At 40.0% G+C, this 16,205-nt stretch overlaps 1 protein-coding gene across 4 annotated transcripts in view; it reads left to right on the top strand.

The window, feature by feature from the left end:
- USP6NL (USP6 N-terminal like) overlaps positions 1–16,205 on the top strand; it is a 213,217-nt gene that overhangs the window by 173,051 nt on the left and 23,961 nt on the right. For all 4 annotated transcript variants that reach the window (XM_054016532.1, XM_054016540.1, XM_054016528.1 and 1 more), the window contains 4 exons: positions 836–956; positions 5,276–5,370; positions 14,162–14,227; positions 14,317–14,416. In XM_054016532.1, coding sequence (XP_053872507.1) covers positions 836–956; positions 5,276–5,370; positions 14,162–14,227; positions 14,317–14,416 — 382 coding nt within the window. The remainder of the gene's footprint in view (positions 1–835; positions 957–5,275; positions 5,371–14,161; positions 14,228–14,316; positions 14,417–16,205) is intronic.

Raw genomic sequence — 16,205 nt, 5'->3', positions numbered from 1 at the left:
AATAATTTATATTACGTGATAATTTATATTACATGAAAGATGCTGTTTAAAATCAATGGATATTATATAGACATTGGTAGTGTTTAAACAAGTAGAAAAAGTTTGTTGCATTTTTTTCTCTTTTATTATATATCAGTTGTTTCAGACTTCTTAGCTAGTTTCCTTTTTATCTTTCAGCATTAAAGCAAATTAAAAGGCTTCCTTGGCCAAAGTTTTTGCAACGAAACCATCTGTCTAAAAGACTTTCTCAATAATTATTTTTCTCATCAAATATACATTAGCAGCTGGTTTTGTAAAGTCAGTAATAATCCTTACTTAAGCAGTCTGATATTTCTTATTGCTGGTTCCCACCGTAGGAGTTAATATATTAGTACAGTAGCCTTGTAGGGTTTCCTGTTTTTCATTGCTACCGTTTTTGAATAAGGGGAGAGAGGTCTGTCTTACTTGTTTATGTATCTGCAATATCTTCTTGCCATATACTGTGCTGCTCCACACATCTGTTCTGGGTGTATGTTCATATAAATTATATGCGAACATTTTAAAATAAAGGATTTAGTGTACAAATATACTGTATTTTAATGAAAGGCCAAAGCCAGTTCAAGCACCAGTTGGAAGACAGCGAATTATCACTTATAGTATGATATGTTTTGTCTTTGAATAGACATGGTAATAGAGTTTAAAGGAAAATTTTAACGATTAAAATTTGAGGGCTGTGTGGGTTTGCCATATTTAGAGAGCTTATTCCAAAAATGGTGTATTTTCTCATGTTAAAAAAATACACAAATAGTTGTTTTTTTGTTTACGAAGTTAATGTTTCCTGTCCTCTAAATTTCAGGAGGTTGGATACTGTCAGGGAATGAGCCAGATCACAGCTTTACTCCTCATGTACATGAATGAAGAAGATGCCTTCTGGGCCCTGGTGAAACTACTCTCAGGTCCTAAACATGCTATGCATGGTATGGTATTTCAGCTCACATAGTAGAAATTAAATTTCAACATGTCCTAATTAGATTATAAATTGTTTGAGACGGGGCCATATCCACTTGCGTGTGTTCGGTGCCTAGCACAGCGGGGCCCTTCTCTTGTGTGGGGCTATTGCATTCTACTGCAGAACAAATAATGCTTAATAATTTCATAATAAATATGGTTAACACTTATCTACAATTACATATGATTGTTTTATAGGTTATATCCTCCGAGTAGTCATCAATGAAAATTTCCCATCTTTTAATATTATTCTGCTTGTGTCCCATTAAAAAGGGTGTGTATGAGAAAGAGTGTGATTTATTCTGGGAAAATACCCAAAAGTTCTCTTAGAGCTGTCACTTTGTTTAAGTGTATCAGTGTTTCTGCTTCAGCTATTAGTGCCACTGATTTGTTCTGTAAAGTAATGTTACAAATGCCACTTTGTCAGAGCCTTGTAAAATGCAGATAAAGCTATTATTCTATGTTAAATGCTGCACTTACAGGTATTTATTCTAAGGACTGTGTTTCTGGACTTCATTGCTGATATTCATGGAAGTTACTTCACTTATCTTTGCCTGGCAGTGTCCAAATTTGGTAGTGCAGACATTTATATAGCAATTGAATAATAATGAAAACCGTATAAAAAAACCTGTTAAATGGCTGTGACATCAACTGGCAAAGCTGGAAATCCACAGTTAAAACTAATGCTGTAGGTAGTCACAATGGTATGAGCTAAGGGTAAACTGTTGGCGAGCTGTATCTTTGCCTCACACAGAATTCTATCGTTCCACCATTTTGTTAATTAAATCTAATTGTGTTTTCTCTCTAATTTATTTACTTTTAAATTTTAGTATTTTCTATCTGTTCTTTACCTTCTGACAGTGGCCAGTGCCAGATGTTTCAGAGGGAATGAATAGAACAGGGCAATTATTGAGTGAGCCATCCCCTATCATCCTGTCACTCCCAGCTTCTAACAGTTAGAGGGTTAGGAACACCCAGAGCATGGGGTTGCAACCCTGATCATCTTGGACCTATCCTCATGAACGTATCTAATTCTTTTTTGAATCCAGTTATACTTTTGACCTTCACAACGTCCCCTGGCAATGAGTGCCACAGGTTGACTTGTGTTGTGTGAAGAAGTTCTTCCTCATATTTGTTTTAACTTGCTGACTATTAATTTCATTGGGTGACCCCTGGTTTTTGTGTTATGTGAAGGGTTATATTACACTTCCCTATTCATTTTCTCCACACCTTTTTTCATTTTATAGTCCTCTATCATATCTTCCTTTAGTCGTCTCTCTTCTAAGCCCAGTCACTGTCTTTTTAATCTCTCCTCATACAGAAGCTGTTCCATACCCTTAATAATTTTTGTTGTCCTTCTCTTTACCTTTTCCAAACCAATGTAAACTAAACTAATCCATTCTTATTATTTTCCAAACTCGTTTACCCATCTGTAGTACATATGACCTCTATACACCTGTAGGCTTTCCCCTACACCACCGTGGGATGCTGTTTTGGGCCAAAAGATACTCTTCTGTAAACTATTAAATAGAATAAAGAACGTCCTCCAGATTTAAAATGTTGGTGTTTGGGCACATCACACTGTTGCTAGGAGAGATTCTTATCCTTGGATTTGTGCTCTTAACATGATGCCTTTGAGGAACTCTGATAGAATAAATTTCTAAAGCAATTCGCTTTTGCAGGGGTCATTTCATACTGCTACAGTGTGCCCAAGTGCACCCAACTGGCTGATGGTGAAGGAGCTCCATGAGGGTTGCTGTGTGTATGCTCCTTTAGCTTGTCTGCACTGAGCTGGTAGCTAACAAACACTACTGCCAGAGCTGGACATGTACATTTTTACATATATGAACAATTGGGCTATGTGCAGATTGGAATAAATGGAACAGAATAAAAATAAGTGTGTCCCATCTCCCCCTCACAAACCATTACCATCGCTTGTGTAAGCTGAAAATGGCTGGATTTAATTTTAATGAAATCTGTTTTAAAATATTCCCTCCCAGGCCAAATTATTGCTTGACAAGTTTGAGCTTGGAGCGAATTCTTTTCCATCAAGGCTATAAAATTCCTAAAAACATGATTGATAAAATACTTAGCACTTTGAGATTCTCAAATGGAAGATCTTAAGTGCTTTAGAAGTATTAACTAAGCCTTACAGCACCCCGGTGGGGAAGTTTGTGTTTATAGATGTGCTAACATATAACCTTAACTATAGTTTGAATGAATAATACCCCTGTCCCCAAATAATCAAATGCACTTCAGTTTATATACCTAAAATCCATTTATTGTAATGCTTTCACTGCTGTAAACACTGGAGATGCTAAAGAGTAAACTTTCAGATTGATTACATGAAGTATGCATGCACATTGCTATTTGCGTTTCTTCCTGTGTACATCTTTTAAAAAGTAGCCCTTAAACTATTTCAAGTCTAAATTGTTGCTATGCATGCGTTTCAATTCTAAACCTGGGGGAAATTACTCTTCTCCCACTTGATGCCAATAATCAAGACATCACTCTCTGAAATAAATGGCTGACAGTGATGGCTGAGTAGTGCAATTAAAAAAAGTTGCTGCCTAGAGTAGCAGGGCTAAAAAGTTCCTCTCTCTAATAAACAAAGCGCTTTGTTTCATCTGCCATCCACCTGTGACCTGCGGACTCAGACTGTTTTTCCAGTGCAACCAAGTGTCTCTCAAAATATACAACCCAACTAACCTCTGGTATAAGTCCACTGAAATCAATGGATGGATTTGACTGTAAGGGTACATCTACACTGCAGGGAAAAAAAGACAGAAACCCCATGTGTCCCCCTCTTCTCTCCCCCCGCCCCCCCGGATGTAGATGTACCCTAAATGTTTTCTGTATGTATGGCATGAAGTCTCCAAATCATAAAATGTAGGTATGATCTAAAAATCATCTAAATTTTTGAAAGCTATTTCCCTTAGGATTTCCATAAGTATTTTCCAGATTCAAGCTAAAGAATTAGTGTATGAAAGGAAAGAGCAACGGTATCTTTGGGTATCTTTGAATATTATTAATGATGCACAATTAGCTTTGAGGTACTGATTCATAGTTAATGTAAAAAGAAAACAATTTTGCTTAGCTGAGTGTAGGTAACATCAGACATTCCTTTTTTCGTATGACAGAGGAGTTGCTATATTAACATAGGTTCCATGATTCTGAGATAGGAGATCTTAATGCTTAGTCATTCTGCATATTGTGCTGAATTATTGAATTGGCAGCTGGCCAGAAGGCATCTTTTGGTTTTAAAATTTGAGTCTATTCTAAAAAACTGGTTCCATTAAAATAGTATTTTGGGGTCCTTGTTTATTATGGCGCTAACTTCCATGTTGTTTGCAGTGCTGTTGCCATGTTGGTCCCAGGATAATAGAGAAGCAGGGAGGGTAAGGTAATATTTTTTTATTGGACTACTTTTGCTGAAAAAATACCAGGAAGACGAGCTCTGTTTAAGTTCAAAAGCTTCTTACTTTCACCAACAGAAGTTGGTGCAATAAAAGATATATTACCTCAACCACCTTGCCTGACTAACTTTCATATCAGCTATCTCAGTTTACAAGTAAAAATGTGTGTTTTTTTTCCCCCTTGTTGCCTGCCCTGCAAACTCAGCTGAGGCAATGAAATTCAATCTGTCTGCTTCATTCTCAGACACATCACCAATAAAGTTTTCGCAGGTTACCTATGCCCTTAGTTTCACTGTACAAGCCCATGGTCTTCCAATTACGCTCTCTTATTAATTCCACATCTGGGTGGGGACCCCTGCCTAATATTCTCTCTCTTTCTCTACCCTTGCTGCTGCACAAGTTCTGGCAGCTGTGTGGTTTGTGAATACACATGGAGAGCAGACTTGCTAAGAAGGTGCCTTTCTACACTCACTGTCGAGGGCAAAGCCACACTTTAGATTACTGTTTTTAACCTTTTTTGGAATCTGCCATTAAAAAAAAAGTCTGCTTGCCATGGGCTTTTATAGTGGTGCAGACTAAATCAGAGTTGATGTAGCTTGTATCCATCATAGCTATTATTAAATTGAAAATAGGCAAAAGGAAAATGGTTGAGATTTTACCACAGTAGCTTGAACAATAAAACCTACACTTATTCTTGCATCAATGTAGTAAAATGTACTGTGTACATTATTTTGAGTGTTGCAGTCTTGAAAATGGATGTAATTGAAACCAACACACTTTTAAATCTTTAGATACCTTTTAGATAATTTTTTGTGAAACTTATCCCTGTTACATGCTGCACATTTGCCTTTTTTTTTCTTTTTCCCCTCTAGGCTTTTTTGTTCCTGGTTTTCCAAAACTGTTGCGGTTTCAAGAACATCATGAGAAAATATTGAAGAAGTTTTTGTCTAAACTTAAGCAACACTTCGTAAGTAAATATGCCAGAAAAAAGTAGTGTTTGGTGCAATAAAGTCAATCATCTTGTTTCAGTCCAGTCTAATCTATTGATTTAGAATGCTACAAATTTGGGGGATGGATGTTGGGTTCTAACCAGCAAAAGTCCTATTGTTGTTATATGAATGAAGTCATGGAGTTTTGGCTGAATTGAGACATTGATTGGGCTCTTAAAATAATCAGATTGGGAGTCACATCTCTGAGTGCTGGTTTCCTGAAAATATTTGAGTCTTCAGTAAATGCAATTCACGATTTCACTATTTAGCAAACCCCTGGGCACTGAATGCCTTTATAAAGGATTTATCACATGCAGAACTGACCACACAGTGCCTCTGGGCCAGGGAGACTTTGTAATCAGGTAACTTACTCTTCTTCGAGTAGTGTCCCTCTGGGTGCTCCACTTCAGGTGCGCATGCACCTCTTGAGCCCTTGATCAGAGATTTTCTGTTAGCAGTGTCTGTTTGGCATCCAGTGTATCCTTGTGCCTCACACAAGCGTATATGGGGCCAGGCCCGCCACAGCAATTCTGGGCCCCAGGGCAGAACAGTCAGTGGGCCCCCTAGAAAGGATGGGCACAGCATCTCCTACAAATGGGCCCAGGGGAACCTTTGCTGCTTTCCAGTCTCCTACTGTCTGTGTTTCTATGGATCATTTTCTCTGCTATACGTTTACCAACCACAGAGACCCTAACTTTCAGCTCTTCCCCATGGGTATCCATCCAGCTTCCTTTCCCATCCACCTGGGACTGGTGCAAACTTCAGAGCTGCTTCTGAATTTACTTGTTTCTCAGGTACCATCCAGCCTCTTCTCATTGGCCTTCGGGAGGATGAGGCAGAATAAATTGCAGTTTCTGTAACTGTGTCATTACCTGAAGGCTAGTAACCAGCTGAGATCTGTCTTACCTTAAAAAAAAAATCCAGACAACTGGTCAAAAAACTAGGAATGTATCGAAAGGTAGTTGAGCGTGCAAACGCCATAACTCGGGTCCCAGTGGGGAACCATTACAGCTGTTATTATTTATGGATTTGTATTACAGTAGCACCTATGGGTCCCAACTGAGATTACGTCCCTATTGTGCAGAGTGCTGTTCACGCTCATGGAGACAGTCCCCTGCCCTACAGAGACTACAATTTAAACAGACAAGACAAACAAAGGAAGGATTGCTATCACCATTTTACAGATAGGAAATGGAGGCCCAAAGAGATTTTGATTTACCCAAGGTGGAATTCTGTCCCATTTCTCCCTCCCCTCCCTTCCCCCCCACCCGCCCCCGGTCCCACCCGAACCAGACCACAAGCAGCCAGAGAATTCCCCTGCCATGGGCACTGCATTGTGCCATTATAGGCAGCTCTTCGCTGCCCCCACTGCACACTCCAGCCATGGGAGGCAGGAAGTCTAGGGCAGAGAATTGAACACAGACCTCCTATTGCTGTACCCCCAGGATCATCCTTCATCTCTGTGTAAAAACTCTTCCCAGAAAAAAGGATGAACTTCCAAGAGATGACAATAAGTACACTGAAAGGCAGTCAAGCTGTTTGACCCATTCCTAAAGCCTACAGCTAAAAGAACCCCAATACTCTACATTTGTGGCACACAATTCTGCACGCAGAATCATTTGCATATGCAATAATCTGAAAAGAAGGCCAAACTGAGGTTCCTTTAAAAAGATGGCCTTTTATGCCTAAATTTAGGGAATACTTAATATAATGTTGCCTAAATGTTAGAGCAGCATACTGGGTTCTATCTCTGTCTGACTTCTATCTCGGTGCCACTGATTCATTGGGTTTCCTTAGGCAAGTCATTTAATCTCCCTGAGCCAAATTCATTGTGACATTGTGTTCCAGCTAATCCCCATCCCTCTGCCAGTTTCCCACCCAGAACATGAAGGAAAATCCCAACTGAAAGTCTGGCTGAAACAGAGTACTAATATATGGGAGAGGGAGAGTTCCAACATTAACCAGTGACCTAAATAATGATTAAATTTACCTACTGTGTGCTCATGGGCTTTTTAAACCCACAGCTGTGGATGTATGAAAATTCTCACGATAATCCCCCAAGGCTTGTATGTCCCTCTTTGACATGTTACTCATGCACTAGTTGAAGCTCTTTTTGGAGCGTTACATTCTTATTCATAAATTCCAAGGCCAGAAGGGACCATTGTGATCATCTAGTGAGTCTGACCTCCTGCATAACACAGGCCATGGAACTTCCCCAAAATAATTCCCACAACAGATTTTTTTTAGATCTTGATTTAAAAATGGTCAGTGAGGGAGCATCCACCAGGATTATTATTAGTGAACATAGATAAATCCTCTGGTGAGAAGTATCAGGGGGTAGCCGTGTTAGTCTGTATCTACAAAAACAACAAGGAGTCTGGTGGCACCTTAAAGACTAACAGATTTATTTGGGCATAAGCTTTCATGAGTCCGCCTGTTTATGCTCTCTGTATGTGTGTATATATATCTCCTCAATATATGTTCCATTCTATATGCATCCGAAGAAGTGGGCTGTAGTCCACGAAAGCTTATGCTCTAATAAATTTGTTAGTCTCTAAGGTGCCACAAGTACTCCTGTTCTTCTTTTTGCGGATACAGACTAACACGGCTGCTACTCTGAAATCTGTTACCTGGGGTTTTCAAATAGTCTTTGTTTTCCAAGCGGCTTCAGGGCATAATTTAATGGGGACATGGCTCCTTTGTGTGATAAATGATTGGTACACACACGAGTGCTTTCACCCCCAAATCCTTGTTTTTATTGAGTCTAAAGCACACATCTAAAATAACAATAGTCTAGAGCACCCCAGATGTAGTTACCCAAAGTCTGAGATGATGAGTGGTCAGCAACAGGCTTCTGGTGGCCAGCCTTCATCATAGCCGCTGGGAAGTTGGATGTCAGTCTCCTAGCTCATCATAATCTTTCTCAAAACTTCTCCAAATTGTATTCTCTAATATTTTTATAGGTTGCTCAATACAAAGCACATAACTTATAGTAACCTCTAGTGAGCTAACAATTTCCCTAGCAACAACAAAGAACTCATAATTCTACTTATCAACAAAGCAATTCTCAGCAAAAAAAACCCCAAAACTCATGATCACAGACAACCAGATCCAAGGTCAGCTATCCACACCCTCTCCCATTCTCATGAATCTGTCACTTTATCAATCCTTATTAGCAACACTGCAGCCGTGCAGCTGTTTTGTCTGCTTCTTCAGCAAAGACAAAATTATTCCTGACTACGTGGTGTTCTCACTTCAAAGGAGTGGTGGCTGAATGCACAAGATGGCTGCAGTTATTCTCTCATAACACTTCCTCCAGTACTGGTGAGGCTGGAAAGTCCTGGAGCTCTAAAGAAGTACCTGGCTCTGACAGGGCCCCAGTACTGTCTACGAGGGACAAGGAGAGCAAGGATAAGCACTCCTCCAGACTGGTACCATCTGACACAGCTCTGCCATTGGTACCTCTCTGCTTGGCACCCTTAGTACTGGGCACACCAAGGCACCATTGGCCCCTGTACGGTATGTTCCCAGTCGATGGCACCATCTTCTTTGGCTACCACATCAGTACTGATCTACTCAGAACAGCAGGAATTCAGGTACTCTAATGAGTTGTCAGTGATGGAGAAACTGGAGTCTCTGCTGCTCAGGACTGCCTACCCTTTTCTGCTTGTCCCCCCGCCCCACGCCCATTAGAGGATATTGAGGAGGATGGGTATGGGTTTCTCCTACCCATCTGCATAGGAACTTGCTCTTTGACACTTTTAGGAAGAACCTTGTGCGCAACAAGAAATGTGGTGGAACCAACTGTGAATGTCACCCCTTCCCCCATATGAGCCCTCTCAGTGGCCATACTGAGATCTGTGGGCTGTGTATGGGCAGCAGTTTGCCAGACCACCGACTCCATCACATAGGAAGACTAGAGTTTTCCAATAGTCTTCTCCCCAACCAGCCCACGAACAGAAGAAGTTGGAGGAGTAGGGGGCTACGGTGCATAAGAAGGCCACCACTCACTCTTATTTGAGTGGTGGCCTTGTCTTCAGATGAGGCAGTTATGCTTCCACCACTGTCCCTGGCTGACAATTTCTGGCAATTTGATTACCTTATAAAGAGGTAGCAGACACTCTTCAAATACTATTCCAAGAAGTCAAGGTCTAAAATCTTGAAGTCAGCAACATTCCCACGGGTTGTGTTACCTGTTAATGAGACGCTCCTGGCAAAGACAGTGTGGCAAACACCTGCTATCATTCCACCAACTAGTAAATGGAAGGATAAAAAATATTATGTTCCCCCCAAAGACTCCAAATTTTTGTTCTGCCTCTCCGCACCTAACTCCCTGGTGATAAATGCAATAAATGAATGGGGTAAGCAATGCTACTCCAAGCCTACGCTGTATGACAAGGACCAAAAAAGACTAGACCTTTCTGAATGGAAGTCTTATTCGTCCATGACCCTGCAATTTCAGATCACAAACTATAGGTGATCATGGCCAAATATAATTTTATAAACTGGCTTTTATTGAATACTTTCCTTAGGAACATAGGGAACAATCTTAGCCCATCATCTTGGATGGTGAATTATTAGCCAGAACCATTTGCTCACCCTATGTCGCCAAGATTTATTAAATGTTTGGGAACCTTTATCCCCATGTTAGAGTTCCCACTCTGACTTGGGACCTCAACTTGGTACTTAAATATCTTATGAGACTTGCATACAAGCCAATGGCAAACTGTTCCTTGCTCCACTTATGTATGAAAATGTCCTTTTAGGTAACTGTCAAGTTGGCCCCTTGGGTCAGAGAAATTGGGGCCTTGATGGCGGATCCCCCCTTTATGGTGTTCTTCAAGGACAAGGTCTCTTCACGCCACACCATAAATTCTTACCTAAGGTACTATCGGAATTTCATCTTAACCAGTCCATTCATCTACCAGCGTTTTTTCCCAAAACTGCATACATCTCAACAGGAGACCTGTTTTACTACCTTAGATGTTAGAAAGGAATAATATTGGCTTTCTACCTAGATATGACCATGCAATTTCAGAAGTCACATAGGCAGTTTTTTCCATTGCAGACAAATCCAAGCGGTTCGCAGTCTCTCTTGAGAGACTGTCGAGGTGGATCTCTCATGTATTGTTGCCTGTTACAATACAGCTGCTGCTCAACCCTCCCAAAGGGTGATAGCACACACTCCCAGACCAGAAGCAACATCCACAGCATTACTCAAGTACATCCCAATGTCTAAGATATGTACAGCCACTACATGGGCTTCAGCACAATCCTTTTCTAAGCACTCTGCCTTGATCCGTGCCACCAGCTCCTATGTGGCACTTGGTAATGCGGTACTATCTTCAGTTCTAGACTCAATTCTGAAGCTTCCTCCTCCTTCTGAGGATCTTGTTTGGGCGTCACTTGAAATAGAGGACCCATAAGGACACCTATTGAAGAAGAAGAAAAAGAAGTTACTCTTCGAAGTACTACTTGAAGTGGAGCATTCATAGGGATCCTACTCAAGAAGAAGAGGTCACCTTCTGCAGTAACTACAATTCTTCAAGATATATGTCCCAATGCATGCTCCACGACCCACCCTCCTTCCTCTGTTCTCTTAGGATATTTGGATGGAGAAGGAACTGAGGGCTATATACCCTCAGTGGGCAGCACAAGGATACATAGGACACATGAATGGGTAAAAAGGATGCGACTATTAGAAAAATTTCTGATCAAGGGCTCAAGGGGAGCAGGCGCATCTTAAATGGAGCACCCATAGTGGGACACATCTCGAAGAACTGCAACTACTGCGCAAGATGAGTAGCCTCTTCTTCACCCAAAGGGTAGCCGTGGTAGGAGGAATGAATTTTTTTCAGAACTTGGGCATAAGAAATAGAGTGTACACTCTGCTTACCTCTCAGTTACGAAATCCTTGGGCTGGGACTGTGTTTGTTATTTTCATTACAATGTTGAGCATATTCAAGCCAAACAATAAGTAATGTTCATGTAACCTTTTTAGTGGGAATGGTCCACACATGCATTATGGTGAGAATAACTTCCTGATGACTGTAGCTGGCTCAGATTCTACTAAAATCTGTTTCTATTGAACATGAATAGTATATACTAAAATCTAATCAATTTTTTTTACAATGTGCTGAGACTTATTCAGGCCATGCTACAACATATATTAGTTTGGAAACATTCTCTTCATTACAGTAAAAGATAAATCCAAAATCGCAGGGTGTATCTTGTTGTTTTTTTTAAACTACTTACTGTGTAGTGAAAACAGAGTTCTAGTAGCTCACTTGCCTCTGGAATGAAAATTACGGCTTCAATTTTCACAGTAGAGTTCATGAAGGCTTTGGACTATAGGTCAGAGCTGCTTCTTGCTTTAATTTTCGAGGATTTTGGCTTACCAGGCATAGAGCCACGGTTATAATGGACAGTGCTATACTCTCGGCCCTTCGTTTTTGAATAGATGCTTTTAACAAATCAAAGTAAACCAACAAGTAAAATAATATTTAAGAAGAGCAATAGGATATGACTAGATAACAAAACTTCATGGTGGTCAGTCATTCTGCTGATACGATGTTATTGCCCATATCCATTATAATACATTTAATAACCAAGAATAGTTTTTCCTCAGAACCTCCTGAGAAAGATCTACAGAATGTCAGCTGCAGTAGCATATCTAGTGTAGACATACTTTACTTAGAGTATCTTAATAGCACTCACCTTCTGAGGGAACTTTGAGCCAGTTGAAAACAGGAATATATGAAATCTCAATAAACATTCATTACGAGAACCTGCTAGATCATCTTTGAATTATATATGCCAGGCCATGTGCTGGAGTAAATCAGTTTAGCTGCATTGATATTTTTTTATTGGAACTACATCAATTGACACCAACTGAGAACCTGACCCACTATATTTTCTTATATGTAGTAGACTGTTGATTCACCATGTTTTACTGGGAAATCCCCAAACAAGCCCATTTTTTTAAATGGCTCATCCTATAAATAAATTCTTTATTTTGTAAGATGGTTTCAGATGGTTTTAGAAGTTAATTGTCACAATTTCTCACTGGGGATATGCCACATTTTACTTACATTAATAATACCTATGAATAATTATTTTCAAATGGAAGTTATGGTTTACAGAGTCTTGACTATAACATAATATAACATTGTACATGCAGTTAACCAGTCGCTACTCTATATATCAGGAACTGCAAGACTGGACTAAGCCATTGGTTTTACTGATCTAACGCAGGCCTGAATCCAAAGAACAATCGTAGAACATCAGGGTTGGAAGGGACCTCAGAAGGTCATCTAGTCCAACACAGGACCAATCCCGAGACAGATTTTTACCCCAGTTCCCTAAATGGCCCCCTCAAGCATTGAACTCACAACCATGGGTTAAGCAGGCCAATGCTCATACCACTGAGCTATCTCATAGTTTTGTCTTTCCAAATAATCCACCTCTTTAAAAACTTTCATTATATATCTATCTTAAAATGAGAGAGAGAGAGAGAGATGTAACACTGGTTGAACAAAGAGACTGAATTTGTTTACCTACTAGATTGTGATGACCCCTGCTGCACCTGTATGAGCAATGAAGAACAGCAAGGAATGGCAAAATGTATATGGCCTGTGAACATGCCAGATGACTATTGACTCTTGTACTGTCAGTCCCTCATTATTTCAGAACTTATGTTTCCGAAACTTGTGAAATAGCTGACTGTGACAGGCATGGAGGCTTAATTTAAAATTGTGCTATCCCATAGTCATCAGAGAAGACAAATTCAGTGTCACTTAATGTCTTGGCTGCCTCACCACTCAAACAGCAGCCTAGTCTCCAAGACTTTCAACATTGTAACTAGCGCTAATGCAAGTGACAGGCATGGCAGTGGTTTTACAATTACAGAAAAGTATAAGCATGGCATGTCTTTCTGCCTCTTGTTACTGTTAGCTGGTATCAATACTCAAGATATGGAAAGTTATTTCAGGCATAGTGAGCTTTTTCCTATTTAGAATGAAAATAATATTTCCAATGCAGAAATATAAACTGTACATGGTGGGAAGACAGTAGATGACTAATGGAATACAAAACCTTTCATCTCTTAAACCCCTAGTTCAAACTAAGCCCCTGTTAGTAGGAAGTGAAATTCATTATCATTCTTATTACTCGAGGTCCTATGTGAAATGAATTGATGGTCTTAGTCTGTTTCCTGGTGGATATATATCCACCTCACCAGATCATCACCCCATCTAGCACTAATAGGCACCCTTGCTAGCAGCCTTGTCAGCAGAGAAGTTAAAGATTAAATGGGCCTGCAGACTGAGCTCTGGCTCCTCCAGAACATGAAAGAAACGTGCACTCTCTTCTATACTTGTTCTGACGATAAGTGGAAGATTTTCTGTTTCCAGGGGTATCTGTTAATACTCATCCTCAAACATCTACCTCTCTCTTCAGAAAAAGGAGATGAATTAAAAATATAAACAAGAGAGAGAAAGCATTTGTTGGACCGAAGCAACATTGTTTGAAACAGTCAGAATTCTTTTATGTGAAAAATGGTTGAACGCTGTGCCCAGACAGCCATAGCAGCTAAGTTCAATTGTACAGTGAGCAAGACATAGGGAAGGAGTTAGTCTAACAGCTCACTTCAAGTTTTGGGCTGAAGGTACTTTGCTATTGCTCCAGGTTAAAAAATGGGAGGCCTTTATGTGCCAGGCAGTACATTGCAGCGTTCTTAATTGCGTATTTATAAATTGTTGCTTTTTACAGGACTCCCAGGAGATCTCCACGAGCTTTTACACAATGAAGTGGTTTTTTCAGTGTTTCCTTGATCGTGTGAGTCGCTTTATATTTTTATATTTCTATTTTTAGTCATATGTTGGGGCAAGCGGTTTTGACATTTCTGGCTGATTCTGTCATTGCAGACTCCCTTTACATTAACTCTCAGGATATGGGATATCTACATACTTGAAGGAGAGCGAGTTCTCCCTGCTATGTCTTACACAATTCTGAAACTACATAGAAGTAAGAGATCTCTCATAAACTTAAAAGCTAAACAAAGATTCAACTAGTTTTTAAGTAGTCTATTGCTTTTTAAAAATAGCCATTTCCTCTATTTGGCTTTTATTGTAAAAAAAAATATATATATATATATATTTGACAAATGTTTTTTTCTCCTGTTTTGATCTCTCCTTTGTGACTGTGTGATCTTTCATCACAGCACAGCGTGACTGTGATGCCCTCAAATTAGCAACCTTCTAGCTCATGCTATATAGCTGATGCTGGAATTACTGTTCTGCAAGGAACTGACAAAGAATATTGTCCAATTGCATGGCAGGACTTGAAAAGCTAATTATCTGAAATCGTGGGTAATTGTGCCAGGAAATCTAAAGTGACTCTCAGGAGAAGAAATATCTTATTTGGTAGAGTAAATTACTCATTATTATGCAGTTGAACAATAGTAAAAAGGGATTTAAATTGTGTTTACTCAGTAAATGACACAGCCTCTAGAAAATTGTGGGAATAAGCATTGTAGTTACTTGGTTCTGGTAATTCTTTAATGTAGTGTTTGCTAGATCAAAAGAGGGTTAATAGTCTCAAGTTTGGCCCTTTCCTGTTCTTTGCTTTTCCCTGCTACAATTTTCCAGAAGCTTTTTCCTTTAGCTGGCATGGGGGATGACATGCTGCATCTAAGCCTAATTCTACTCTTTGGTGGACCATCTATACTTAATGCCGTTCTGTGGTGGATACTGCTTCTCTTTTCCTTACCAGCTACTAAAATAATCACCTGTATAATTTTTCTTTAACTCTGTTTCTTCACTTGTGCCATTGGCTACATAAAAATCTGGTACTTAGGCAGTCTTTCTGTCTTTCTGGCTGTTATATAAGGTATTAAACTCCCCTTATTGTAAGCAGCAGAAAACAATTGTGTGAAATGTAGTTTTAGACAAAATTCATAGCTGAAACAGATTCTCTCCCGTTCACCCCCAGTTGCCTTCCTAAAGCAAACCAATGTGGTAGTTTCCTAGCTGTGTGCAGTTACTCATTACAGGCTAATATGACAATAATCTACAACAGGTTGTTCATTACTGTGCTGTTGGTGCACTGAGAGACACGCCGCCAAAGACATGGTACTTTCAGCCACTAGGGAGGTACACTAAAAGCCTATTAGGTAACACCCTGCAGTGTCCTATAGTTATTAGAATGTGGTTTATTAATCTTATTAGTATCTGAAAGCCTTTGTGGTTGCATGGATGTGGCAGTTGGGCCTGATAATCCACCATTTGTGCAGTCTCCCTCATACAACCAATGAAATCATTGCATGTAAATTAGCTGTAGAATAAGGGTGGTGATTGAGTTACTTCTGATACTACAGTGGTCTAGGACTCTTGGCATGGCATAGATACATGCCTTGATGCGTCACAGGTGGAATTCCTATGATGTCAACAAATATCTTTGAAACCCTGTGTTAAAGTGTCCCATCCTCCGCTAGTGCTGTTCCACACAGAGGATAACAGCCTACTACTACTTTGTTACTCCATTAGCTCAAGTAGCAGAGATCTGCCAGCAGATCGAGGAACGTGATCGTTCCCCTTTATTCGACATTGGTGAGGCCTCATCTGGAATACTGTGTCCAGTTTTGGTCCCCACACTACAAGAAGGATGTGGAAAAATTGGAAAGAGTCCAGCGGAGGGCAACAAAAATGATTAGGGGTCTGGAGCACATGACTTATGAGGAGAGGCTGAGAGAACTGGGATTGTTTAGTCTCCAGAAGAGAAGAATGAGGGGGGATTTGATAGCAGCCTTCAACTA

This window comes from Malaclemys terrapin, chromosome 1 (assembly GCF_027887155.1).
Source record: "Malaclemys terrapin pileata isolate rMalTer1 chromosome 1, rMalTer1.hap1, whole genome shotgun sequence".
Lineage (NCBI taxonomy): Eukaryota > Metazoa > Chordata > Testudines > Emydidae > Malaclemys > Malaclemys terrapin.
Note: the sequence above shows the minus strand (reverse complement) of the source record. Positions and strands in the feature narration are given on the sequence as shown.